Source organism: Capricornis sumatraensis, chromosome 5 (assembly GCF_032405125.1).
Source record: "Capricornis sumatraensis isolate serow.1 chromosome 5, serow.2, whole genome shotgun sequence".
Lineage (NCBI taxonomy): Eukaryota > Metazoa > Chordata > Mammalia > Artiodactyla > Bovidae > Capricornis > Capricornis sumatraensis.
In genome coordinates, this window is record NC_091073.1 from 108,456,785 (window position 1) to 108,484,086 (window position 27,302).

A 27,302-nucleotide genomic window follows, 5' to 3' on the forward strand; every position below is an offset into this window, starting at 1 on the left:
CTGAGTTAGACCAGGGTGGCTGCTCTCTTCACAAATCACTGATTTATGCTAAAATTTTCTTTTTTTTTATTGCATCATGAAGGCACAGTAAGATCATTTGGCAAATTGTCAAGGTATTTTTCTAGCGCCTTACCTATACCATTTCAATGTATGACCTGTAAGCTATTTGCTGTTTATACTCATAGTAAACTTTCCATGTCTTGCTATGGTTTGTTTGGTTTGTTTTGCTTTTTAATAGCCTAATAGTTGGAATCACTAGTTTCAAAATGCTGATATTCTAGCACTCACAATGCCAGTTTGGACAAAGAAGAGAATCTTGAAAAACGGGTGATCATTCTACTTTCTTAACTGGGCAGTCTCTCAACAGGAAAATCTGTGCATGTGATGAAGCTGTGGCTAACTCATTATGAAGATGTACTGTCTTGCTAAAAGCCTAACAAAAATTAAAATTATATGTTAGTCAAGTGTTACCATCAACTATTTAATTTCATGCAACTGATTTAAGGTTAAGATTCTGATACGTACCCCTAAAACAGATTCTGGCACCACTTTCAACAACATTCAGTTACTCTGAGCTACATTTTTCAGTATTACTGCTTAAATGTATAATGCCCTTTAGGACAAAAGGAGAGTGCTCAAATACAAGTATACTTAAAAGTTAAAATCTTAGATCATCTTCATGTTCTAGAGCTCCTGACTTTTCATATTTTAAAATAAATAACTATTCCTTACCTCATTCTGAGGAGGTAGTTTTTGAAGAGGTCACCTGAACCCTGCAATGTGTTTCAAACTAAAGCTAAATGAGGTGTGCACAAGGCTGGAGAGGTGAATGTACAGGAGGGGCAGGTGAGATTTGAGGAGGGGCGTGCAGCAGTTCTAAAATTGCCTGATGAGGAAAAGATAACATTGTGTGATAAAGAGCTGTGACTGCATCAAATGACAATCTAGGAAATATTTACAAAGTTTCAGGTTGACATTGCTGAAGTCTTGAATTCTTTATTACTACACAATGCTCTTTGCCAACACTGACATAAATATAACATCTATCATAAAGTATATGGGATTTTATCTGCTAGCATGCCCCAGCATGTCCTACCAGATCTCAATCGCAATCAAGGACTGGATGTTAAGGAACCAGAATTTGACAGCTAGACAGAATTCCTCTTTTAAGGTGCACATAAGTACAAATGATCACATTGTATTTTCTATTCACAAATCCCTTTTATAAATTGCTTTTTGGTCAATATTATTTCAGTGGTAAAAGTTTAGATGCTAGACTAATTTAATGATGAAAAAGTAATCAGTAATACTACATATTTTAAAATAATCTTCTTATGGTTGCTCTGAGATTCTTCAGAAGGCGTAACCTTTCCTTATATACACTACAGAAGGCACTGCAGCCGCCTTACAGGAAAGACAGAAGTACAGCCTCACAAGTTCGTCAGGGAAGCAGTCACATACTATCCACACAAACTACTCATAAAGTGCTCTGCACAACAAAGAGTTCCTCCTTGTATTTTCTTAGGAGCTCAACATGCCTATCCGTAGTCTAAGCCAAAAAAAAAAAAAAAAAAAAAAAGGCATACAAAACTCAGGGGAAATTCTTTTTCCATCTTATTTGTAAACTAGAGAAAAAAGAATTTGATGGAGAAAAGAAGAAAAAAAGCTAGAATTTTGTTATTTTTTGAGGGCACTATACAAATCTCTCAATACCCTGAGCCTGGCTTCTGGGTACAGATTCATTTGAGATCACATCTATTTCCCTTTTTCAAATCAGACAGCAATCTATTCTAAAACAGAAAGGGAAGAAGAAAGCATTATCACCTTGAATTTTGAAAATGCCAACGCTAAGCTTCCTCCATAACCAGCTCCTCCTGGGCAGCTCCTGCCCGGCTGAGGGAGGGGGCTCTGCCTGAGAGCTCCTGGCTCTTCCCAACCTCGGAAAAGGTAACACAAGCATGTTCATGTTCAAAAGCATCTATGGGGACAAATTTAAAAAGAAAAATAGACACTGCTTTTAAAAGAGACGCAGCATTATATTATGCACACAGATGCTCTTCAAATCAGCATGAATCCATTTTTACAATTTCTGAATTTTGTAGGATCTTGCTCTACTCACCAAAGACTTAAGAACTCACTGCTTTTCAAACTCGTTAATAACTTGAGGATTATTTTCCACTTGCATGGAATTTTCAGTAGGCCCTCCTCTGAAATGTAGGTATTGTAGCAAAAATAATGGCAGTAAGCTTTAGTAGGCTGAAAGACACCGGGGCAATTTACAATTTGGAAACTTTAAATAATTTCTAATTCCCTGATTTATTTTATAGGTTCTGCCTGATATTGTTCAGGTCCTTTACTACATAGCTTGGCTGGGCACATTTGATTTGATTTACATTCCTAAATCTTGATAAGAGTCTAGATTCATGATAAGGGAGGTATTGGCCAGGAATACATCCAGAGTCACTTTCTTTGCTACTACTGTGATTTACATCACACTTTAGTAAAGGCTGAGGGAAGTTATGATTAGGTTATATTCTCCAGTTATAAAGAACAAGGTTCTTGATTATTCCACAGCAGTTCTTTACTGATGTTAGTCTTTACACATCCTCCCTCAGTCTCAATACACCTAAAATTGGTCTATTTTCTGCCTGGGGAACTCAGCTGCCAAATTAACCAACCTTTTGAAGATCAGGCTTGGGAAAAAAGGAAGGAGGAGAATGAATGAAGACACCACCACTTTTATTTGAGGTTGCATATTCTAGATAAAAGACTAGGAAGAAGATGTAGGACGTAGTGTAGGAGTAAGTTGGAAGAAACAATGAGATATTAGTAAAGATGTTAGTGTGGATCCAGCAAGTACCATTAATTTAAAAATTATAAATATCTGTCATTAGGCTAAGACTCCCCATATATTTAGGTAGAGAAAAGGGTAATGATCTTTCTTTAAAAGCTGCTTATGTAACAAAAATACAATTTTCCAGGATATATAATTCTAGTGGGAAGTAATATTATTTTATTCCAATTCAATCTGAAAATTATTTTCTTTTTTTAATAAAAATATAATAGAAGAAACTCAGAAATTAAACTTGTACCTTACATTTAAATTACATAAATGTCTCACATTCAAAACTGTTATCAAGCAGTTTTGTAGGCTTTTAATTAGATACAGGCATTGTGTGCCCTGGACAAAGTAGCCACATAAGTACTTGGTGACTGACTGGAAGAGCTTAGGAGGAAGATATCAATTGTATTTTCCTGAGAACTTGCCACATGGTGGAGAAAAAAAAAACCCCAAACACTCGTCTTCATTGCTGGACCCAATGGGAAAAGAAGGCGATGCGCGCCAGCGCTTCCGGCTGGCCAAGCCAAGGCCAGAGCCCCAGCAGCCCAGGAAAAAGATGCAGCATTCCCTTTCCGCCACACACCCAAACCGACCTCCTCACCTCTCGCCCTCCTTTCAAATAAAGTAGCTTCATTTTGGTAAAAATGTGTCAAGGACTGAACATGCAACACACAGGAAGGGCATGCTGCATTTTTGTTCCATCCCTCAGAAATGACCCAGTGGCGGCTAGGGGAAAGGGTTCCACAACACAATCCCAGAACAGGAAAGAGAACGAGGCTTGGTGATTGCAACTGCCCCATCAGATGATCAGCCACATACTGGTCTGGTGGTTAGAAGGGCAAAGTTGACTGGCAGACTTCCCAGAGCAAATCTCCCAAGCTGTAGCAGCAGTTTCTTTCCATCATGCCTGACCATCAAAAGGTCAGAACTCAGGGTCTCTCCTCTTTCTTCCTGGGAGTGGGCAGACTTGTGGTATTTGTGTTGAAGAAGAAACACTGGCAGCAGAGAATTCTGGTTCCTAAAACATTCTTCCCTCTTTTGTTGGATGGGAAATTTCCTTCTGTTCCATACCAGCTTATGCACTGAAAATTTTTATCTTTAAAAAGAGTTGAGGAACAGAACTGTGTTTTGATGTTAACAAAACTGTACGAACACAAGACTTAAGAAATAAGAGTAGATGCTGTCATGATGGTGTGGCTACTTGAAGGCTGCAAATTCTCCTGTAGAGGGAGGACAAGAGCTAATTTTAAAAAAGTTATCTCAAATAACCTAGAGATGCAGAAAAGCCTCGCTGAAACCTCGCTGAAAGGTGACTAGCTATATACTACAGATCTAGCAGCGACAAAAGCAAAAATGGTTGAAATCATGAAAGAAGACAACTGACACAATACGACATTAAGTCTGCAGATAATCCCCCAGTTGGGTTTTACATGCTATGATTCTAATCAAGCTATACACAGTTCAAATGAACAAAATTTCTTAGAAACCAATGGTAAAACAATAAAGTTGATTTGTAGAATACTTTCCCCCCAAATTATCAACTCATTTTCATTATTATAATGCAACTATCAGGAAGGAAGAAGCAGGAATTAATCTCCTTTTGTAAAAGATAAAATTCACAGGTCAAATAATATGTCCACATTACACATTTGACTGAAGGAAAGAAAGTTTAGACCTCTCCCATCTGTAGTTTATTTCACCTTTTAAACTATCAAAAAATTACATATAGGCACATGTCAATGAACATCATTCTCAGCACACAAATTTTAAACTGCCAAGACCCTTTGAGGTCTTTTAAGCTTACTGAATTTGGGGGCTTCAAGACATTGTTTTTCACCTACTATTTTGTCCATACCTTCTACTAGGAACTAGAGATAGGTTCCTCTTATTCATTTCAGGGAGCTGGTAACTGACAACTATCACAACTTAGTCAGCCTTAAGATCATTTTCCAGTAACAGCAACTTCTGATAAGGATCCAAGCAATCACTTATATGAATACACTATTTAAATGAGGAATAATCTATCCATTTTTAGATTGCTACTGATTTCAGCTGGAGAACACTGGCATGTCCCAACAAACAACAGATTGCTAATGATTGGCTGACAGAATCCTCAGATTGTATGCTGATAATATTAGCAACTATTCTAGTGTCTATTATAGTATACCAGGTGACTCCCTGAATACTTTATACACATTTGCACTGCATCTGAGCCTCATAACAACTCTATGAAGCGGATGCTATTATTTCTTAATTTACTGGGGTTAATTTACTTCTTAAAGCTGCGGTTTAAAGTGGTTAAGTAACTTGTTCAAAATTTCACAGCCAGAAAATGGCAGGCCTGGAATGCATAGCTAGGCACTGACTCCAAAGTCCAAGGTCTTAACAATGAACATACCCCTGAGCAATTTTCAATTATGCATAATCTGTTTTTCCATTCTGAATAAAACTACTAACCAGAACAGCAGACACTGATATTGTCTCTTTCCATTTAAGGATTCCTTTTAACAAACAATTGACCAAGGTGTTGTAAGTCTGAAGCTCAAGGAAGGGTAAAAGATTTATTACCTCATATTTAAAGTTAAAAGAACTGGAGGAGTTTGGCACTGATTAGAAAAAAAGCCTTATTACTAAAACCCTGGAGAGCAAAACATTTAAAGTACAACCATAGGAGGCTGTTATGTAAACAGGGACTCTAGAAATATATAAACATCCTTACTACTACTTTTGCTTATGGTTTTAAGGTTGCTATTTTTTTTCAGAAGTATTCTAATACATTTCTTAAAAGTAATTTTCAACAGTCTTATGAGCAGTCACCATATCCGGCAGAATCTAAAACTCCTTAAAGGAAGCCAATGTGAAAACAGGATTTGCTTAACAGAAATCTTTATAAAAAATGGAATTTTTATAGAATTCATCTATTAAAAGAATATCAGAAAATGATAAACTCTAAGCTCAATTGTATATACCATGTTAAAAATAACTAAAAAAAAAAAAAAACTTCAGATGTTTCCTACTCATTATTACAATTTGAACAGCATTCTACTTGACAAACTTAAATATCAGCCTTAAAACGACACAACCCGGCAAAGCACAAAATCTTACTAACAAACTAAAGATCATGCTACCAGAATCTACTGCTTCTAATGGAATAGCTGATTTCATCATCAGACTTTAGGCTGGGGGTGGAGGGTGTGGGGAGGGGATGACAAAAAGGACTCATAGTGTAGGAATTTCTCTGGTAGTCCAGTGTTTAAGACTTCATCTTTCAATGCAGCGGGTGCAAGTTTGGTCCCTGGTGGCTATCACCGTGCTATTCACAGCAATATGTGCCCTCACCCAAAATGACATCAAGAAAATTGTTGCTTTGTCAAGCTAAGATCCCATATGCCTCTTGGGCAAAAAACCAAAACATATTAAAAAAAAAAAAGAACTCATAGTTTAGGTATCAATAGAACTCTACATGCCTCTGAAATCACAGACAATTTAAGAAAAGATAGAGGTAAAAGACAATAGATATGATTTTGGGAAAACAAACCTTTTTTCTTGCTTATTCCTTCTTGTATATCAGGAAATCTATAAATCCCAACTTCTACTCTATTTTTATTTGATGTAAGAGCCAAATCTGCTTCTGTGAAGTTATTCAAAATGAAACATCTAGATATTCTGACTTTTTAAAAAAAATCTCAGTATATTAATTTAATTATTAACCAAAAATCAGTCAGAGGTCAAAATAAAATTTTTTAAAAACCTCCTTTCTGGTTGAGAATAACCTCAGCTCTATTTTCCATTTGATTTTATTTAGGAAAAAGGCAGAAAACACTTGGGAAGACCCCAAGATTTCAGACACCTCAAATATCAAGTATTTGTTTGTTTGAAAGCTAAGGACTTTACTAACTAGTTTTAAGTTATTACTAAATAATCACTCTTAATTCCAGAGTTAAATGTACTTCAGTGACTGTTAGACATATAATTTGATAAAAATTTCTTAAATATAAAATAGCCTAGGAAAAATCTAATGTTCTTTTGTACAAAAATAAATCCCTGTTTTAGATGTAGAAGGGCAGTCATTTGAAACAAGAGTAAGTCCCATTCTTTCTTTCTGGTGACCTTTCAGGCAGTTTAAAAAAAAATGAGGAACATTCTGGCACTGACACACTGAACTTTTTAAAATTCTTAGAGAAATCATCACAGAAAAGGTATTTTAGAAATGCTCAATACTTCTCGAATAAGACTATAACTGACAAAATGTTTCTGTCATGAAATATTTTCATAATACTTTAAAAAAAGGGTAGATGATTTCCTTACATTAGACTGATCCATTTGGCAGGAAGGCCATATAAGCTACTGTGTTAACTAGTCACTACTTTAGAGAGGATGAGTTTAAATACTTGGTTAGGATTTAAATGGCTGGTACAACAATACAGTAATATCTGAAAAAAAAAAAACAAACCTGAAGTATTTTATTTAAATGCTGTGATCCCTAAATTACTTAAAATCAAAAAGACAAACCTCATTCCTTATCACTGACTAGTAAACTTTTCAAATGTAAAATATTTTATAAAAAGGCTGCCTTCTGAAGGAAATCAACTTTAATGAAAATATCCAAGCGTACAGGTTTTAGGAAAGAAGCTGTCAGTTGCAAGAGCATGAAAGTTGGTCCTTCTGTTTCAATTCCTTAGCCAAAAAGATTAACTCTACAAATGGTTAGGAAAATGTTTTTCTTGTTTGGAGAACAAACACATCTAAAACTCAGTATCAAACAAACAGCAACAACAGAAAGGAAAACTACCACGTTTCATTCTCTGTATCCATGTTATTTAAATATTTCACCTGCTACATTTTTAATGTTCTCCCAATAACACTTCCAGTGGGCCCAATTTGGGAAGAAGAGAATTACCATGTAACCCTGTGAAGGCATGTTCAAATGTCAGTGCGGTGGTATAATAAGTTTTCTGAGCAGTTCTAAGAGTTTAGCAATGCCCTCTGGCAAAAGAGACTGGTAAAGAGAGGACGGAAAAGAGTCAGAGCAGAAGTGGAGCGCTGGCTGGGTGGTGTTGGTGTGGAGGTAGCGTTGGAGGGAAAAAGAGGGTGAATAAAGACAAGAAGATAAACGTGAAGAAACTATGCTGGGAAACTATAACAGAGCGCTATCAACAGAAAGATCATGTGACTCTGGCCCAAACGTTTGAACGTTCCACAGATCAAGGTCAATTTTGTAAAAACTTTGCTAGCTACATGCTTGCTGTTCAATTCACGAATAAATAAACCCCAGCCTAATAGTTACTAATAATCGTATCTTTAGTGTCACTGGAAAATTTAGAGATCATGAATTTTGATGTTTTTGAATAAGTCACATTCTTTTATGACTTCATTCTCGTTTTTTAAAATACAAGAAATGTTCTTGTCCTAAACTAAAAGTTATGAATAGATTTTTAAAAGCATGAATGGTATTGTTTATCTTAAGCTACCCAAATGATGGGCAAAAATTATGTCAAACTTATCAATGAGTGATTTCCCTGGATGAAGTCTAACTTACTTAAAGAAAGAAAATATTTCAGAATTTTATTTATGGTGTGTGTTATCTGTGGTACTTAAAGACTAAATTATCATTAGTGTAAAGTCTTCCCAATTTTCTCCTTTATTTTCAAGAAGAAAGGCATTTATGCAGATGCTATCTGTGTGCCACTGAATAACCTTGAATTGTCAGCTATAATGAAAATCATCACAAATCCAAATTGAGTAAATGAAGGTGTTTTTAAGAGGCTTTGGTCCCTAGGCTGACTCTGAAGTCAAAACAGCAATGCTGCTTCTTTCACTTTGATTCCCAGTAAAGACTATGATTCACAGTAAGAATATACTGACTGCCACATTAGTTATTTTTTTTAATACAAGAAAGTGGAAGTCCTAGAAAGCACTAAACATACTAATTATACTGGGGAATCAAAAAAAGAAAATAGCATTCATTCATAACGAGTGGACTCTTGTTGGGCAAAGAATATAAGGAGGAAAGATATTTTACAAAACACATGGACAAAGTGATTGCTAACAGGCATCATGAGAGGTGAGTATAATCTAAAGCAATAATAATTTTAAGAAAACCAATTACTTGGTTGTTTGGCAACCACAGTTATCCAAAAGAAAACAAACAATCCTACAAGTTCCCAGAAAATTCTGCTGTGCTTTTTGGGAGGAAGAGGAGGCAATACTTTTGTCAGCTAATTTGACTTCTATAATGTGTAAGACATCCTTAATATATAAAGAAATATTAACTAAAAATCCAAAGTTAAACCATGTCACTCATGTCAAACATGCCACTCCTCAGTAATATCTTTGGTTACCTGCACCGATAATTTATACTGCTGTAAGGGAATAAAGAACAATGATATTTCCCAAATTACTACAAAAAGAAATAGTTAATAAAATATTAATAAAAATAAGCTTATTCAATTCTAGTGACTCCTAATTAGACCTGGTCAGTTTACCTTCACTAACACAGCCTAACTTACCATCAAGCTTCCCACCTGCCAACACACACACACACAGATAGTGCTATTCTTGGAGCCCCTAATGGATGTGGGAGAGCTAACAGCAAAAGGTAGGTGAGGAAAGTTTAACTAAAGTTTAATGATTAGACTAACCAAGTAAACAAAACAAACTTGGAATGGGAAGTAAAGCCTCTGGAAAAGGTACAGTAAATTTTCAGCAATGTCTGTGAATTAAAAAAAAAAATTCGATGTTGAAAATCTAATGCTAACTACGGATTTTAGACTGGGAAGAAAACTATATCCAGACTTAAAAAACATACATGTTCCTTTGCTCATTTTTAAAGAAAAAGGAAAATCCTATTCAATTTAACAAATATATAAGCAAACATATGTTCACTTTCTTTTGTTCCTACCCTCCTACACGCTGTCACTCACTCGGTTTGTTTCAGTGAACAGGAAACGTACCATATCCCCCTGCCTGAATGGGTGTTTTTGGAGAAGCACAAGCATATAGACTAAAATCCTCTGTTTGGAAGCCAGCCCGATTCAAGGAGGGTTCTGATGCACTGCGGTGAATTTTTGGCAATGAGCGGGCCAGCAGCTCAATAGAGGCGAGAATCTAAAAAAAGAAAAAAAAAAAGGAAAAAAAGAATGAAAATGTAGATGGTGTTAATCTTTAAGAGCCCCATTATACTTTATAAGAAAGTGTATGAAATCTTACATTGTTTTTACTATAATCCCAAATGCCTGGAATGTACTAAAGAAACATACTTTTCCTTTAAAAGAAGAGAAAATTACCTAACTATTACATCTTTTTATCTCTATAAACTGAATGAGAAAAGAAACCCATAGTTAGTTTTTATTTACATCTTATAATTTTAGATCATTTGCCAGCCTTGGGATAGTAAACAATAAAAAATTTAAGATCAACTATATACCTATTTCTCACAGACCACAAGTCCCTTTTGGGAAGAAGATGGAGCATAAATAACCAGAGCACTATATGACTTTATAAACAGAACCATTAGAGCAACTCATTCTTTAAAGAAATTTAGTATTGGGAAATATCTTTCACACATATAATTAAAAATAGGGCCCCAATGACCCTAGTGCCACAGGAGTGAGAAGTGACAGATGATGACCCATGAGTAAAAAAAAAAAGACGAGAAAACTCTACAAATAGACACCAATAAACAAAATGTAGAAATCCAGCACATTTTTAAGTACAAAGAAACAGGTTACGACTCCTGAAGGCACACAGCATGGTAACACATGAAACACACATATGAAGAGCTTGGCACAACGCCTGGCATATAGAAAGTACTCAATAAAATTTTAGCAGCCACAATGATTACTACTATGATTATATACTATACAGTAGTATTCTATACATTATATAATTATTATTATTTTTCTGAGCCACCAAAATTTTTTTACAGTTAAACGAAATCTGTATAATGATTAGTATAAGAAGGCAAAGAAGTAAGCGTTGTTACAAAAATTTTTAAATTATAACACACAAATACAAATTCAAATAATACAGAAAAGTATAAATCGTACCTTCCAGGGGTAACCACTGTTAAAGAGTCTATACTTTCTTCTGGACCTTTCCTATGCATAAACATGCACATATGAAAACAGAGCCCAGCCCCACCCTCACCACCATTTAAAATGGTATCAAACTACACATTTTTCGGCATTACTTTCTTTTCCCCTCACTGACATCCAAGCCATCTACACAGACACCTTGATCTTTACGTCTTTAATTTTTCCTATTAGAGTTAACAGTCTAGTATCTATCTGGATACTTGGAAGCAGATTCTATAGCATACAGAGTAGATTTCTTGGAGTGGAATTACCAGAGCAAAAGGTGTATGTATTTTAAGTTTATGGAGTCTACCAAGTCCTTTCAAAAGGCCAAACCAATTCACATTCCTACCAACAAAATTTAAAAGAAAAGCTCTTCCTCACTTCCCAACATTGTTCCCAATGCTGGATATATTGTTAATCTGACAGACAAAAATAAAAATGTATTTCACAGTTGTGACTTTGTATTTTACTGATTATCACTGAATTCTTAACATCTTGTGCCAAGTTCACTCACCATTTGTATTTTTTTTTGTGTAGCACCAGTGCATATTTTTTGTTTGTTTTCTACTGTCTACCTTTACTTATGGATCTGTATAACATAATCATTCTTTATTATACATGCTACAATTTTTTTCCTCAGCATTTATCTTTCAATATTGTTTTTACTATATAGAGATGTAAAATGTTTAATGTAGTCATACCTGCTAATCTTTTCCCTGATAACTTCTGAATTTTGTCTCCTGCTTAGGAGAGCCTTTCCTACCTTAAGGTTGTAAAAATCATTTGTTATAATTTTGTTTTTTACATGTAAGCCTTTGGCCATCTGAAATTTGTGTATGGTGGGAAGAAAGAGCCTATAATGAAAACGTGAAAAAAGTACTTAAAGTGGCAGCATTTAATAATCTGGAATATTCATATATGGAGTTCATTTTCTAATACCATGAAAAGAGTAAAATATTATTTATGTTTAGAAATATGACCATTTTGTCCCTTTTAATACCATCTGAAAAGTGAGCCTAAGGATATAATCTACATTATTAATGTACATCAACCATGTTAAACGGGGGAGGGGGGGGGCCTAGCACCTGGGATGTGAAAACGAGAACACGGTGCAGAGACCTGTAACAATACTGGTCGTTTACTTCGACAGTCATAAGCCAGTGGTTTTCCTGGGTTTAAAAAACCCCAACTCTCCCTCAAAGAAATAGCAATGTAGAATTCCAGTTTGTAAAACAAATCTACTCACCCAGCCCTTCAGCCTTCCCTCCCTGCTCTGGGACAAGAGAGACTGGTTAAAAGCATAAATTCTATCTTTAATTCTTTAGTTGGGAATAAAAGACTCACATATTTCTGTAACACTGACTTCCAAGAAACTTAGCTAGGACTGGGTACTCAAAGGCATAAGATTCACAAAAGACCAAGTCAGTAATTCTGGTAGCTGAGTTATGGAAGTCAGCACTTTCCATGTGAAATCTGGACCGACTTGCTGAAACATTTATACAGCGTATGATGAATTTAACTGCTGCTGCTGCTAAGTCGCTTCAGTCGTGTCCAACTCTGTGCGACCCCATAGACGGCAGCCCATTTCCTTTTCCAATGAATTTAACTGAAACAGATTTATATTGCGTATAATGAATTTCCGAGATATTATAAAACACTGAATTTTTATGACCATACCTACTACAGCTAAACTTCCTAAGCTTGTTCAGGTACTTAGTTCCAGTTCATGAGGCTTATGAAAAATTATTAACTTAAGGCTATTAGCCTTTCAACTTGAAAAGAACCTGTGGAAAGTTTCCAAGAGTTAGAGAATGGCAGACAACACCAAGAGCTGCCATCTCTTTTTGCTCCAGGTAAAAATGCCTCTTCAAATAACCTAATATTAGAGGGATGCTTGCAACCTATTTATTTTATTGTCAAGAAGAATAAAAGTAGAACACAAAGTGTAGTCTGTAGAAAACTAATTTTGCACTAACACTAAGATATTATTTGCCTTTTTTACTGTCATTACTTTATAAGTGGAGTTTGCAGAGGCTATATAATGTAAGATATTACAACATAATGAATGCAAAGCAGAGAATCCAGCTGTCTTCTTTTTGCAGCAATTTGTGAGAAAGTATAAAACAAATGTCACTTTTCTCTAATTTTTTTTTGTTTGGAAAATACATTTTTTTCATAAAACATTACATAACATGTAATGGTTTTACTATGTTTAAGTAAATTTATAAACAAATATTTAAAACCTTAGTTTTAATTTCTAAAATGGGAATTACTACCTACAAAAACAAAAGGTCTTTGGGGGTCTTCAATAATTTTTAAGTGTAGAAAATGGTTCTGAGATCAAAACGTTTGAGAACTGCTAGACAAAAGCAAAAGCTTTCTGAATATTTTGTATTGGGATCCTAAGTTACTAGGTTCAACCTTTATAAATCACCTTTAATAATAATGTGTTTACTTATATGAGTCTGCACATAATCACAAGTAATCCAAATCTGTGAAATACAAACTGTGTGCTCTAAAAAAGTACTTAAAAATCTGCATTAGAATTATCAGTCTGTCCTTTTAGGTAACATAAAGCTTTTCCTTACTTGGGGAAAGAGTGGTCTTTCATCTCTTTTCTTTTTTAGGCACTCTGCCATTAATCTCTTCATGGCTTTTGGACAGTTACTCCGTACCTTACTGAGATCTGGAGACAGATATCCTCGTCCCACCATAAAAATTATCTGGGGAGGAAAAAAAAAAAGGCAAATCATATAACCTTGTAAATAAGTGAAAACATTGAAAATTCAACAAGCTGTGTATGTAAGACATGGACTTTTCTGTATGTACATTACACTTGTATAAAAAATTAAAAAGCACAATGCCACTAGTATTCAGAGTCTTCTATATCATAGATTATGGGAAATGGCAATCCACTCTAGTATTCTTGCCTGGAAAATCCCATGGACAGAGGAGTCTAGTAGGCTACAGTCCATGCGGTCACAAAGAGTCAGACATGACTGAGTGACTTCACTTCATGGGGAATCAATACTTAATGTGCTGCAAGCTGAAATCTTCATGATCCCATGAGTACTGCAAAGGTCTCCTAACTGCTTCCCACGCTTTCAGTCTTTCTTTATCCAGTCCATTTTCCCACTGATTGGGTAACCATTCTGAAACACAGATCAGATTGTACCTCTTCCATTCAACCAAGAGTTAACCTTTGGTAAAGTTAATCTGTTAAGCAGTTGTTCTGGCATCTGAACTCTGAACTCTTGTTGAGGAAACTCTAATGGGGCATTGAGTTAAATAAGTCTGAGAATCAGAGTCTCCTCCAGAGGTCAGAAGGTGAATTGGGAACTAACATCTTCTGTTTATCAAAGTAAAAAGGTTTATCTTCCCTGCGCGCAAAGATTTATAATTTTTCTGATTTCTTTCTTTTCTAATTTTCTGACTTGCAGTTCTTTTGAAAGTGGGTAAAGACAGATGTTAGCAGTCTTAAGTCTTAGGGAGAAGAGAGGGATTTTGATCTTAGAGGGAACAGGTTCAACAGGGGTAGACTGGATGCTCAGACTCTGATGCTGGAAAGACTGAAGGCAAAAGAAGAGGACAGCAGAGGAGATGGTTAGACAGTATGATAAGACTCATTGGACGTGAATTTGAGCACACTCTGGGAGATGGTGAAGGACAGGGGAGCCTGGAGTGCTACAGTCCATGGGGACATGACTTAGCTACTGAAAAACGACAGAGCCTAAGGTGGAAACAGGCAGTCAGAGATCCTTGGTTTCAGGGCAGAACTGATGAATTTTAGGAGCAGTCAAGTTTGATATCCTACTTTATGTTATTTCTGGTTTGGTGCTGTACTAACCCTTATTTAACTACACGCTGATTTGCCTGAGCACCACCAAAGTGAAGTTAGTTTAATTTCGCTTACCTCCTTTCCCATCTTCTCTGTTGTAACTGCTCTTCTCCCACTTCATAACAGGCATATCTTTTACACATATGCAATTTAAATATATTGCATATCACAATGTATTGCATAAATGACACTGCATTGTGTGACATATTGCAATCACAATATATTGCATATATCACACTGCGCCAAGGTGTAAAACTGCTCAGGGTACCAAAGGGACACTTTCAGATACTGCTATCTAACTGGACTCTAGGGTAGCAAATTCCTTTGTAAGACAATTGGTTTCCAATTCTTTGCTTTCAGCAAAATCAACTGAATTGCTAGCTAATTATTAAAATAGTTTTTTAACAACAAGTTATTAAATAATTTTTGGTATGCAATAGAAAGTGTAGTGATTTACAGTGTTGTGTCAGATTCTGCTGCTACTGCTGCTAAGGCGCTTCAGTCGTGTCCGACTCTGTGCGACCCCATAGACAGCTGTCCACCAGGCTCCCGTTCCTGGGTTCTCCAGGCAAGAACACTGGAGTGTGTTGCCATTTCCTTCTCCAGTGCATTAAAGAGAAAAGTGAAAGTGAAGTTGCTCAGTCGTATCCAACTCTTTGCAACCCCATGGACTGCAGCCTACCAGGCTCCGCCATCCATGGGATTTTCCAGGCAAGAGTACTGGAGTGGGTTGCCATTGCCTTCTTCGTGTCAGATTCTAGTTTACAGCAAAGTGATTCAGTTATATATATTCTTTTCCATTACAGGTTATCGTAAGATATTCCCTATGTTACACTGTAAGTCCTCATTGTTTACTAGGATTTTATTTTTAACTTAAGCACTTTAAACTTCTTGACTGTTTCAGCCAGAGGAGATATTATGTAGTTTCATTGTTTGATCATTTATGTTTAAGAAACATTTTGTCAGTTCCAATGGCATCTTTCAACCTGTTGAACAGTTCTCAGTTACATTTTATAGAGTTCCTTCTTATTGTTCAAAGAGCAAATTTTTTCCTCGCTAGAGTTCACAAAATCTTCAGTTATGGCCATGTGCTTCTGATCCATGGCTCTGTCTCTTTTCCTTGCACAGACTTAAAAAAAAATAATTGATTTTAATTGGAGGCTAATTACTTTACAATACTGTGGTGGCTTTTGCCATACATTGACACGAATCAGCCATGCATGGTGTACTCGTGTACCACCGTCCTGAACCCTCTCAACCTCCCTCCCCACCCCACCCCTTTGGGTCATCCCAGTGCACTGGCTTTGAGTGCCCTGCTCCATGAATTGAACTTGCACTGGTCATTGATTTTACACATGGTAATACACATTTCAACGCTCTTCTCTCAAATCATCCCACCCTTGCCTTCTCCCACAGAGTCCAAAAGTCTGTTCTTTATATTTGTGTCTCTTTTGCTGTCTTTCATATAAGGTCATCATTACCATCTTTCTAAATTCTATATATATGCGTTAATATACTATATTGACGTTTCTCTTTCTGACTTACTACACTCTGTATAGTAGGCTCCAGTTTCATCCACCCCATGAGAACTGACTGAAATGCATTCTTTTTAACCACTGAGTAATATTCCATTGTGTATATGTATCACAAGTTCGTTATCCATTTGTCTGCTGAAGGACATCTAGGTTGCTTCCATGTCCTGGCTATTATAAACAGTGCTGTGATGAACATTGGGGTACATGCGTCTCTTTCAATTCTGGTTTCCTTGGTGTGCATGCCCAGCAGTGGGATTGCTAGGTCGTACGGCAGTTCTATTTCCAGTTTTTTAAGGAATCACCATTCTGTTCTCCATAGTGGCTGTACTAGTTTGCATTCCCACCAACGGTGTAAGAGGGTTCCCTTTTCTCCACACCCTCTCCAGCATTTATTGTTTGTAGGCTTTTTGACAGCAGCCATTCTGACTGGCATGAGATGGTACCTCATTGTGGTTTTGATTTGCATTTCTCTGATAATGAGTGATGCTGAGCATTTTTTGTGTTTGTTAGCCATGGCTTTGTCTTAACTGACATTAATTAACTTCTGTTTTTTAATAAAGCAAAGAAGAAAATTCAATAGAAGCAATAAGTAGGTCAAGCAATATAATCTGTGTGAAAGCTGACAAGTCTTGTTATTTTGGGGGCTTGTGAAATAGTTTAAGATGGTTTTATGTGATCAACTTGTAGAATAGATACATATTTTCTTATGTTTTCTTTTGAAAATTAAATTCAACTTTTAGAGTATTTTAGTGAAATAAAATTGGTTTTATAAAGATAGAATTTTCAATTTTAATGACTCTTCTCCAAATAAATAACTTGCTATTACTTTTAGTTTAATAAAACTATAGTATTTCTATGCATATATTTATATATTTTGAAGAAGGAAATGGCAATCCACTCCAGTGTCCCTGCCTGGGAAATGCCATGGACAGAGAAGCCTGGCACATGAGAGCCCATGGGACTGCAAGAACTGGACGTGACTTGGCGGCTAAACCATGACCACAGAAAGAGCTCAAATAACCAGTGACACAGTTGTGGTGAAGAATTAATCTTGCCCACACGGAGGGCTGGCTCCTAGAAGACCTTGGTTCAGTCCCTGGGTTGGGAAGATCCCCTCTAGGCACCAGCACCACCTGGAAGGTAATCTCTGAGCCCTGGAATATTCTGCCTGGTAAGAGTGCCTTTGTTTACTTGGGAGTCTAAGATCATGTCAGACAGTCTTATTCTATCATTGTGATTTACTGAGACGGCTTTGGCAACCCACTCCAGTATTCTTGCCTGGAGAATCCCAGGGATGGAGGAACCTGGTAGGCTGCCGTATACGAGGTCGCAGAGTTGGACACGACTGAAGAGACTTAGCAGTAGCAGCAGCAGAGAGAGCTTTAAGTTATATGGTATCGGTTTGACCTCTGCAGGGGCTAAACTAAGGTGGCCAACTGTATCTATGTGACTGAGGCCTGAGAATAACTCTGGCCTCCAAGACTCCAGCAAGTTTCCCTGCTGGCAATACTTTCTGCATGCTGTCACACGTGGCTGCCAGAACTTAGTACTGGCCACAGCTGCACTGGAAGATGACAACTGGAAGCTCCATATGTGGCACTCTCCTGGATTCTGCCCTATGCGCCTCTTCCTGTGGCTCATTTTAACCTGTATCCCTTTGTTTTAATAAACCATCATGTGAGTATTAACAATTTCCAGTGAGTTCTGTAAGACTTAATGAGTTACTGAACTTGAAGGTAGTCTGCTGAGCTCTGCATACAGTTGGGACAAAACTTCTGACTTTCCCATACTATTAATATTTATTTGAACAATATTTCTCAGCACTTCTTTAAAAATAAAACTAGAAAAAGGACTGATGCTAAGTCCCCGCTTATTCTAGCAAAAGTCTTATTTTTCACAAATATATGGATGAAGAGAAAATAAAATCCCATGTTGTTCATTAAAATACACATTTCCAATAAAATTTTACCTGTTTCTATTTATCAAAACTCGTATATTATTTTCATCAGGTATATATTAATAATTGTTAATAGATAATTTGGAATTTAAAAAGTTAACAGAGCTTAAGGTCACTGGCAACTTTTTTTTAAAACTCTAAATTAAAATCCATATTTTTTGTTGCAGAGATATAATTTGAGTGATCAATAAGAGGTTTTAAAGCATAAAAATGTTACATTAGGAAAAAAATTCATTGGAGAAAGAAAAATACAAATATTCAATAGTTTAAAGGCAAAAAAAGAGCCAGGTAAAACTTGCAGAAAATTTTAAATATATAATATTCATTCATACATGTTTTTTTGGTGTGTGTGTATATATATATATATAATGCATATTTTGGCTGCATTGTGTAGATCTTAGTTCCCGAACCAGGGATAGAACCTGTGTCCCCTGCAGTGTGAGCACAGAGTTTTAACCACTGGATGGCAATGAAGTTCCGAAACTTATAAAGTATGACTTAGATTTTAATTGGTACATTTAAGAGTTATATAATTGCATTTTTTGGAAATGTCAATATAATACACTGAAAATTACATTCTTTGCAATGATTTAAACTTTTAAGGGAAGGTCTTTCCTGGATTTAATTCATGGATAGGAAATTAAACTGGTACTTATACTACAAAATCAACAGCTCGGTTTGAGATTCTGGGACTGGTTACTTTCATCCTCAGTCTACACGTCTGTACTTGCACTCCTGGTATCCCTACCCTCCACTCACTCCTGTTTTGTTGGAGCACACATCTGCTCATCCTCCACATCACTTCCTGCACTGCCTCAACAGAACTGTGAACTCCCCTGAGAGCACAGCCTACGTTTTACTCATCTTTGTATCACTCTAAATCCCATACAGTAGGTATCACAAATTTTTAATTAAAATAGTTTGCATGTTGATAACTTATTGGCTTCCCTGGAGACTCAGTGGTAAAGAGTCAACCTGCCAATTCAGGAGACTTAGGTTTGATCTCTGGGTCGCGAAGATCCCCTGGAGAAGGAGATGGCAACCCACTCCAGTATCCTTGCTTGGGAAATCCCATGGACTGAGGAGACTGGCAGGCTATAGTCCATGGGGTCACAAAAGAGTTGGACATAATTTAGCAACTAAACAACAACAAGAATATACTTGTTACCATTCCCTGGTAATTGTCACTTCCTGTCTCCTTTAGATCTTGCAGCTTAGAACTCAGCCATCATACTGTGAGGAAGTCCAAGGTTCCTGTGAAAAAGTCCTCACAGAAAGACCTATGTTGAGAAGAACTGAGGCCCCAGCCCTTGGCCATGACTAAGCTTCCGGCTGACAGCTAACTGGTTAACTGGTCATACCTTCTCATGTATGCAAATGAGCTATTTTGGAAGTAGATACTTCACCAGCCAGTGAACTGACCACAGCCAATACCATATTAAACAGAGATAAACCTTCCACACTGAGAAACCCACACTGCAGATTTATCGTTTAAGTCACTACATTTTAGGTGGTTGGTTATACAGCAATAATAACTGGAATTCGTGTGAAATATAAACATTATGTTATTTTCTTCTAAGATGACACAGCACTTCTGCTTCAAGGGAAAAAAAAGTCACTATACCTAGCTTAACTGAGCACATTATTAATCCCAATTTAGTAGTGAAGCTACACTGCAAGAGGTAAGAACAGGGTGACTAGACAGCAAAACAGAATGATAAAGAGAGGGGAAAGGACAAAGCAATTTCTCAGGCTTTTGGCACTCGGGTAAGTGAAATAAAAAGGCATGCTACTCAGCAAAGTCACATAGGGATGGTCATTCCTCAAGGAGTTAAGAGGCCTGTTTAGGAAAGAATCCGATCTTTGTTAACTTTAAGGAATTCTTTAGTTCAAGCTCTTATTTTTAATAATTGGAAAAAAAAAAGATACCTAGAGGTACAGTGGCCAGGTCATGCAGGTTGCAAGTCCAACATCTGCCATCACATCAGGCTGTTTGACCAGTCCTATCTTGAATTTACAGGCAAAACCTGCCACCTCAGACTTCTGAGGGGTGAGAATATGGGAGGATGGGCCTATATTACACAGTAAAGAAGCAGCTGTACCATCTCCCATGAAAAAAATAAAAGATTACTCCTAGATTTTCAAACAGAAGTCCAATCTGAGAGCCATGGAAATTAAAGTATGAGAAAGACAGAAAGAAAAATCAAATCAAGGAGATGGATGGAACACTACCTGGGGTTACTTAACTGAGGATGACTAGAGTTTCTAATTCAAAAGAGGGAGTTCCGTGAAAAGGGCCACTGAAAGAACAGACTAGGAAGTCATGAAGTAGAATGGGGATGGTGGGAAGAGAACACAGTTCTTTCATATCCTTTCTCTACATCAAACACTTGGTTTCAGGCTGGCAAATTCCAGAAGGCTCTAACTGTACTACCAGAAAGAATTAACTAGTAAAGGCCTTACCCTTCTGTTGGTCACTCACTTCTCTCATGGGAAGTAAGCCCTTGCACAGCATTTATTACACTCCCATGGAGGACAAAGCACCTAAAATGCCAAGAAGTGGATGAGTGCAGAACTCTGGGATGCTTTTTCCGTATTTTGGAGACACTGCTACTTATTTCCATAATATAACTTTATTATTTTATTAAAACAAACTTATTCACTGACAAACGGATTTCATCCAGATCTTAGGTTCATAATTTTTTAAATTATTTTTTGTCTCTATGATAAATCAACTGAAACTAAACTAAAATTCCCTCATAATTCATCTAGAAGAACAGTATGGCTAGGAAAACTGAACATGGCACAGGGTATTACGCTGGATGGTTGAGTTAATTAGACCGTAAGAGGCAGAGCACATGAAGCTGGTAAATTAGAGGCTATCTTGCTCCTCAGAATGCCATCATCGAATCAATCATCTCAGTGATCTAGGATCTGTCACAAGGACAGTAAGTGCAATGTTTCAATTATGCTCTTTAGCTTCTATTTTAGCCCACTCTGAATCTAAGTTTCATGGAGGCTTAAAAGAATCATGTCATCAGAAGCCAGGTCATAGATTTCTTTTTAACACTTAGAGCTATAATTCAATATTTTAAAGCTATGAAGTAGTTAGAAAGACCAAACAACAATTAAAAAATTTTAGTTTTAGATCAACTTAGGTGGAAATGTAGCCAATTAAAAAAATCTTCAAGATAGAGAATCAAGGCCATTGTTGAGTTAGGGTCATATGGTGATTCAATAAGTACACACAAGCATATGACAACTTAGATTAATTCTCTGATATTACATGATAGTTAAAAATTCTTAGTGAGAAAGCTACCCAGTATCTTTAGAAAGCTTCAGTATTACCAAAAAGATTGACAGTTGAACTGCTGACCAAAAAACTACTAAAGGAAGCATTATACATTAAAAACTATCATTTTATTAGGTTGGGAGGTTATGATCAAACACATACAACATTCATACTTTTAAAAAGACTCTTTACACTGGTGACTCTCCGTGTGTATTAGAAACGCCCAGCAAACCCATTAAAATGCTGATGCCTGGACCCCACCCCACTGAATCAGCATCTGCTCCAGCATCTTCATTTTTAAAACAAATTATCCCAGTGATTCACATGCAAATCACAGTATAATGTATAAATACTATTTTAATCCCAATTTATAAGGTCAACTATTGTTCTCTAATATATTAACAGTGTAACTGCTGTAATCTCTCTCCACACACACACACTCTTTTAAAATGTTGAGGTATATGAGGTAATTTCAGTAAAGAAAATTCATTTTTCTTGGCCAATGTTAAAAGCCTAGGTGAATTTAACATGGCTGGGATCAAAATGACAAAGAGCTGAACAAGGCTATGCTGACACTTTGGAAGAAAAGGAAGAGAGACCAGGAGCTTAGGAAGAGAGAAGCAAAAAATTCCCTCCTATTTGAATTCTTATCACAGAAAAATGAAACCATGATATAACAGTCCTTTCATTTATCTAGCTTTAAAAATCCAAAAAATAGGGAGAAATCTTAGCAATTTTAAAAGGACTTGGTATCAAGAAGTTCACAGCTGAGTGCCTGCTCAGACCTGACTGCACAATCTAGAAGGCCTAAGCCCAGATGCTACAGTACTGGGCCGCGGTCACGAGGCAGGAGCCAGATCCAGCACTGTGTCTAGTCAGGAGAGCAGGAGGTGCATCCCACTACAACCCTGAAGTGTGGTATTTCAAGCAAAGGTCTTACATGCTGCTATTACTGTCAAAAGTACTGAACAAAAGGTTCTAAACCTGGAACCAAGATCAAGAGTTCTACCCTTCATGCTTACCCGGGATCCAAGACTTCTTTGCTACAATGAATTGGAGCCTCTCGACGAATAATAAAATGAACCCCAAGAAATGGTGAATATTTACCTGGTCCCTGTTGTTGATATTTGAATAAGGTAACTGTCCGGTCATCAATTCATACAGAACAATCCCAAATGCATATACATCTGACTGAAAGCTATATGGGTTTTTATCTTGCATTCTGATTACTTCTGGTGCCTGGTAGAACATAAAAAGAAAAATATTCTTGTTTATTATTCACATCAACCAAATAACGACTGAAAACCAAACTACTATAATTCTCAAAACAATGTTTTTATCATTAAATAACCCATGGAAAATATGTAATCAATTCTCTTATTTATGGCCAAAGAAAGAAAACTGATTATCAAAGATAAACAAAAAAATAAATGCTCTGTAAACTCTGAGAGAAGTAGTACTGAGATTCCATATACATTATTAAGATTTAAAAAATTTTAACAGCTGTCCTCTTTCTACACAAAATACCATTACTGCCATTTGAATTTTTCCCATTACTTATCCTATTAAGAGTGAGTTCCCACTTTCCATTACTGACTCAGGAAAGAAACCCTAGACCTGTCATTATGAGATATTTGGAAGTAGCATAACCACTATGGTAATCACCTGAGAATTTAAGTTTTCCCATTGGTACAAATGAATCTCCTCATCTCAGCACACCTTAGACAATCATGGTAAAATTTCAAGACTGATACATTCAAATGCCTTTCCTGTCTCCAAAAGCAGTATAATTATGCCATGGATGCTTTATTAATAAAACCAACAGACAGTACGTAGATTTACTAGAAAATGGTATAAAGATTCTCTTGGCTGCTGCTTCTTGGGCAAAGATACAGACCTAATCATATTTGCTATATTTTTACACATTTCAGTTACTATAGTCTACAACTAGATTCCTTATTAGCCATTTACATGTAATACAATAGATGGGTGATTAAATATTGGCTTTAAAGAGTTCCTTCACCTTGCATCTTCTGGACTGTTTCACTGGGAAGAAATTAGAGAAAAACAGGGTAACAAGACTTTGTGAAAACATGAGTCTGATACCAAAACCAGGACGAGCTGCAAAAATGGCCCAAAGAGCTGGAACAAGATTCCCAGTTAGTGGTCAGGGTAAGGCAGGACAGACTATCTTACAAGGAGTGACAGCACTCTTCAGTCTTACCTGCAAAACAGAATCACCTATGTAGCCTTTCACCTCTGAACACCCAGCTCAGTAATACACCATCAGAGTCTAGGGATGGGAACAGCTTCAACTGCCAGTTTTTATAGCTCCCCAGATGACTTTAATGCCCACCAAGGTTGAGAAGTGAAGTGAAGTTGCTCAGTCATGTCCGACTCTTTGCAACCCCATGGACTGTAGCCTACTAGGCTCCTCCTCCATGGGATTCTCCAAGCAAAAGTACTGGAGTGGGTTGCCATTTCCTTCTCCAGGGGATCTTCCCGACCCAGGAATCGAACGTGGGTCTCCCGCATTCCAGGCAAACGCTTTAACCTCTGAGCCACCAGGGGAAAGATGTATGGGAGACCCAGATGCAAGTCAAGGATGGGGTGTGGTGGGGGTGTGGTGAAGGTTACATCTACTTGGTTTTGTCATGTATTGTCTTGGTAACTGTTCTTGGTAGTACAGTGCAAAATAAACCCCACACAACTGTGATGTAATGAACAAGCCAGATTATTAAGAGGCTAGTTATGATACAGACATAATTTTCAAAGCCAGGATGCAATTTCTGTGAGGAACAGTTGAAGAACTGCCTTCTTGAAATTTAGTTTTACTTCACTGCTGTTGGTAGATGGTTTGATGAAAAGTCATATGTGATCTATTTATAAGAAATGCATGATTTACCCTCAATTAATTTAGTAACATAAAGATTTTCACAAAAGGTTTTCTTATTTAAGATATAAATAAAGATTGAGAATACCACTGTAAATAATTCAGGGACTTACCTAACCTTTGGTTCTGACCAAGTTCTTCTCTCCTAGTCTATGGATGTTCCTGTTTATGAAGGCAGGATCAACTCCAAAGGATTTTACTCAACAATTAAGTGTACTATTGACTAATCTTTCGTCTTAAAACTCAGCTTGGTGGAATAAAGGATGAACCCATGTACTAACAAACAAGATATTAAAAGAAAATATAAAACAATGTATAATAGTCTATAAACTGTATAATCTAAGGTTTTTGGAAAAGGACAAACTTGGAGACTTGACTGAGGCTAACTTTCCCACACTAGTTAAACACACCTTTAAAACATGTATCAACTGTTTCTTTATAATTGTAGATTTTGCAATTTCACCCTCTCCCAGGATACACTGTTATCTTTGTTACAAGGTGTATGCCTTAAAGGTGTCTGAGATCCAGATTACAATGATTAGTTTGCTTATAATTATATATTAAAACAGACATATATTAAAGAAAAATATACCTAGCTCTAACTACTAAATCCCAGAAAAGGCATTCAAAATCCATTAGTTCAACCCAGTGTTAAAGATGGAAAGACTTGGAGGAGGTCAAGAAACAGGCAGGTTAAGAGTCAAAAGTACGAGAGTACAGACCTCTGGACTCCAAGTCCAATGCCAACTCCCTTCTACCTTGCCACTTACACTAATGCCAGTTATTATAAGAAATCATAGCCAAATTTAACCTCAGGCTTATCATGACTAATTCAGAATCCTCTTCTTAGAACTGCTACAGATAAGTTCAGGGAATTCAGGCAAATGTGGCTTTGAAAGCCCTTGCAGTTTTGCTTTTTCCAACAGGTGTCCCAAAGTTTTACTGCAGATTCAGTTATTTAAAACTTAAAACTGCACTAACAGTTTTGGAACATCCTGTATTCAACTTGGAGCACAGGTTCTCCAACTTTTTGGTCTCAGGATTTTTCAGTCTTAAAAATCATGGAGGACCCCAAGAAGCGTCTGTTTATGTGGATTATACCTACAGATATTGAGCATATTAAAACTTAACTGAAGAACTGTTAAAATATTTGTTAAATTATAAAACAACCATTAGCCGTTAAGACAAATTACTTTTTTTTTTTTTAATGAAAACTAGATTTTTTAAAACAAAGCTTTGTGAGAAGAATACTGCAATATTTTTTCCTTGCCATGCCACAAGGCATGCAGGATCTTGGTTCCCCCACCAGGGACTGAACCTGCAACCCCTGGAGTAGAAGCATGGAGCCTTAACCACTGGACTGCCAGGGAAATCCCTGTAGTTCTTTTTGACTGGTTTAATAGCAGCCAGCTATGGTCACTTATTCACTTATGCATTCAATCTGTCGTGATGTGTTGAACAGTATGAAGAAAAAGCTAGTCTCACACAGGATGACCTTGGGAAACCTTAAAGGGTCTTAAGGACCCTCCTGAGAAGAGCTGGCTTAAGAAAAGCCCTATGACCGCCCCTTTCACAGCATGCTGAAAGGAAATGCACAAAAGTTTTAGTTCCCTCTTCTTATAATTTTTCTCTCTTCTTTTCCACAAAGCAGAAATAGGAATAAAGAAAGAACAAGGAGCTATGCAGGGCACACAAGGCTGACAGTGTTAAAAATCTACCTTTCATTTTTCTTTTTCTTTTCCCAGCTGCCCATAATTATACAGTTCTTTCTAGTCTAAAGAAAGTAACTTTCCAATTTAGGTTTAAAAAAGATTGTGAAACAGTCTCTTGTTCTTAAAAGGAGTAGTTCTTTTATTGAAACCTTAATAATGGCTACAGATCACACCTACTTTTAAATTGCACACTTGTTTTTTTTTGAAACAGTATACACAGAACATTCTAAACACAAAATATTTTAGAGAGACAATTCTGAATAAAACTTAAGCAGTGCTTATAAAAGATACATTCCTTTAAGATATACTGAAGCTGGTTCCATAATATTCTTCCTAAAGATAAAATTAAAATCTATTTATAACAAAATAAGATCAACATTGGTTTTTGTGTATACTGAGAACTATGAGAACACTATAGTTGAAATCTTCAATGACTTTCTAATAACAGCATCTCAGGGGCCAAAAATTTAATTAATGGAGAAATAGCCTCAATTCTTACCATCCACAAAATGGATCCAGACAACTGTTCAAACTGATGGGACCCACTCCATCGAGATTTCACTGTGGCTAGACCAAAATCACCTATTTTTACTGTGAGGTCTTCATGAAGAAAAATATCTGAGGTGTAGTAAGTAAAGGAAAACAACAGGTCTCATTTTCCTATCAAAGCAAGCATTATGAAGATTTTAGGTATGAGATATAATTTCCACAATTCTTTATTATGATATTCTTTAAAAGGAAGTACAGTACTTCACATTTCCTTTTAAAGTTAATAAGTATGCTTTAAAAACAGTGTTATTTGAACTGTATGACCTGCTTTTAGGATTTTTGGTGCCTCAAACGTGGTAAGATGAGGTAAGCTGTTTTCCTAAGTTTGTGAGAGACCTTGAGACTTCCCCATCGGATTTTAGTAAAAGAGGCCCAAATTATCCTTCTGGCACTGCTAGCAAGGCTATAAAGCTCATCACTAGCATTGAGGCACCTGGAAGATCGGATCTGAATCTGGGCTTATGGAGGAAGAAAAAACGTTATGTTTGCCTCACCTCATTGTTATATAATATAGAGCTGTCAATTCCATCTCAGCGACCACTGAACAAGGTCAGGGCTCTGAAAGAAGCTAGTAGACAGCTACAAAACTATGCATGTTATAGTGCT

General features: G+C 36.6%; 1 protein-coding gene across 7 annotated transcripts in view; it reads right to left on the reverse strand.

The window, feature by feature from the left end:
- Nucleotides 1-3,969: 3,969 nt before the first annotated feature.
- The window catches only part of BRAF (B-Raf proto-oncogene, serine/threonine kinase), a 157,105-nt gene continuing 133,772 nt past the window's right edge, over nt 3,970-27,302 (reverse strand). For 5 of the 7 annotated variants that reach the window (XM_068973430.1, XM_068973428.1, XM_068973425.1 and 2 more), the window contains 5 exons: nt 26,647-26,765; nt 22,650-22,781; nt 13,509-13,643; nt 9,796-9,949; nt 3,970-4,062 (listed from right to left, as the gene is read on the reverse strand). In XM_068973430.1, the coding sequence (XP_068829531.1) occupies nt 4,040-4,062; nt 9,796-9,949; nt 13,509-13,643; nt 22,650-22,781; nt 26,647-26,765 (563 nt within the window). In that variant the 3' untranslated portion in view covers nt 3,970-4,039. Of the gene's footprint in view, nt 4,063-9,775; nt 9,950-13,508; nt 13,644-22,649; nt 22,782-26,646; nt 26,766-27,302 lie in introns of those variants that run through there. The other 2 variants (XM_068973429.1, XM_068973427.1) reach the window with 2 other exon arrangements.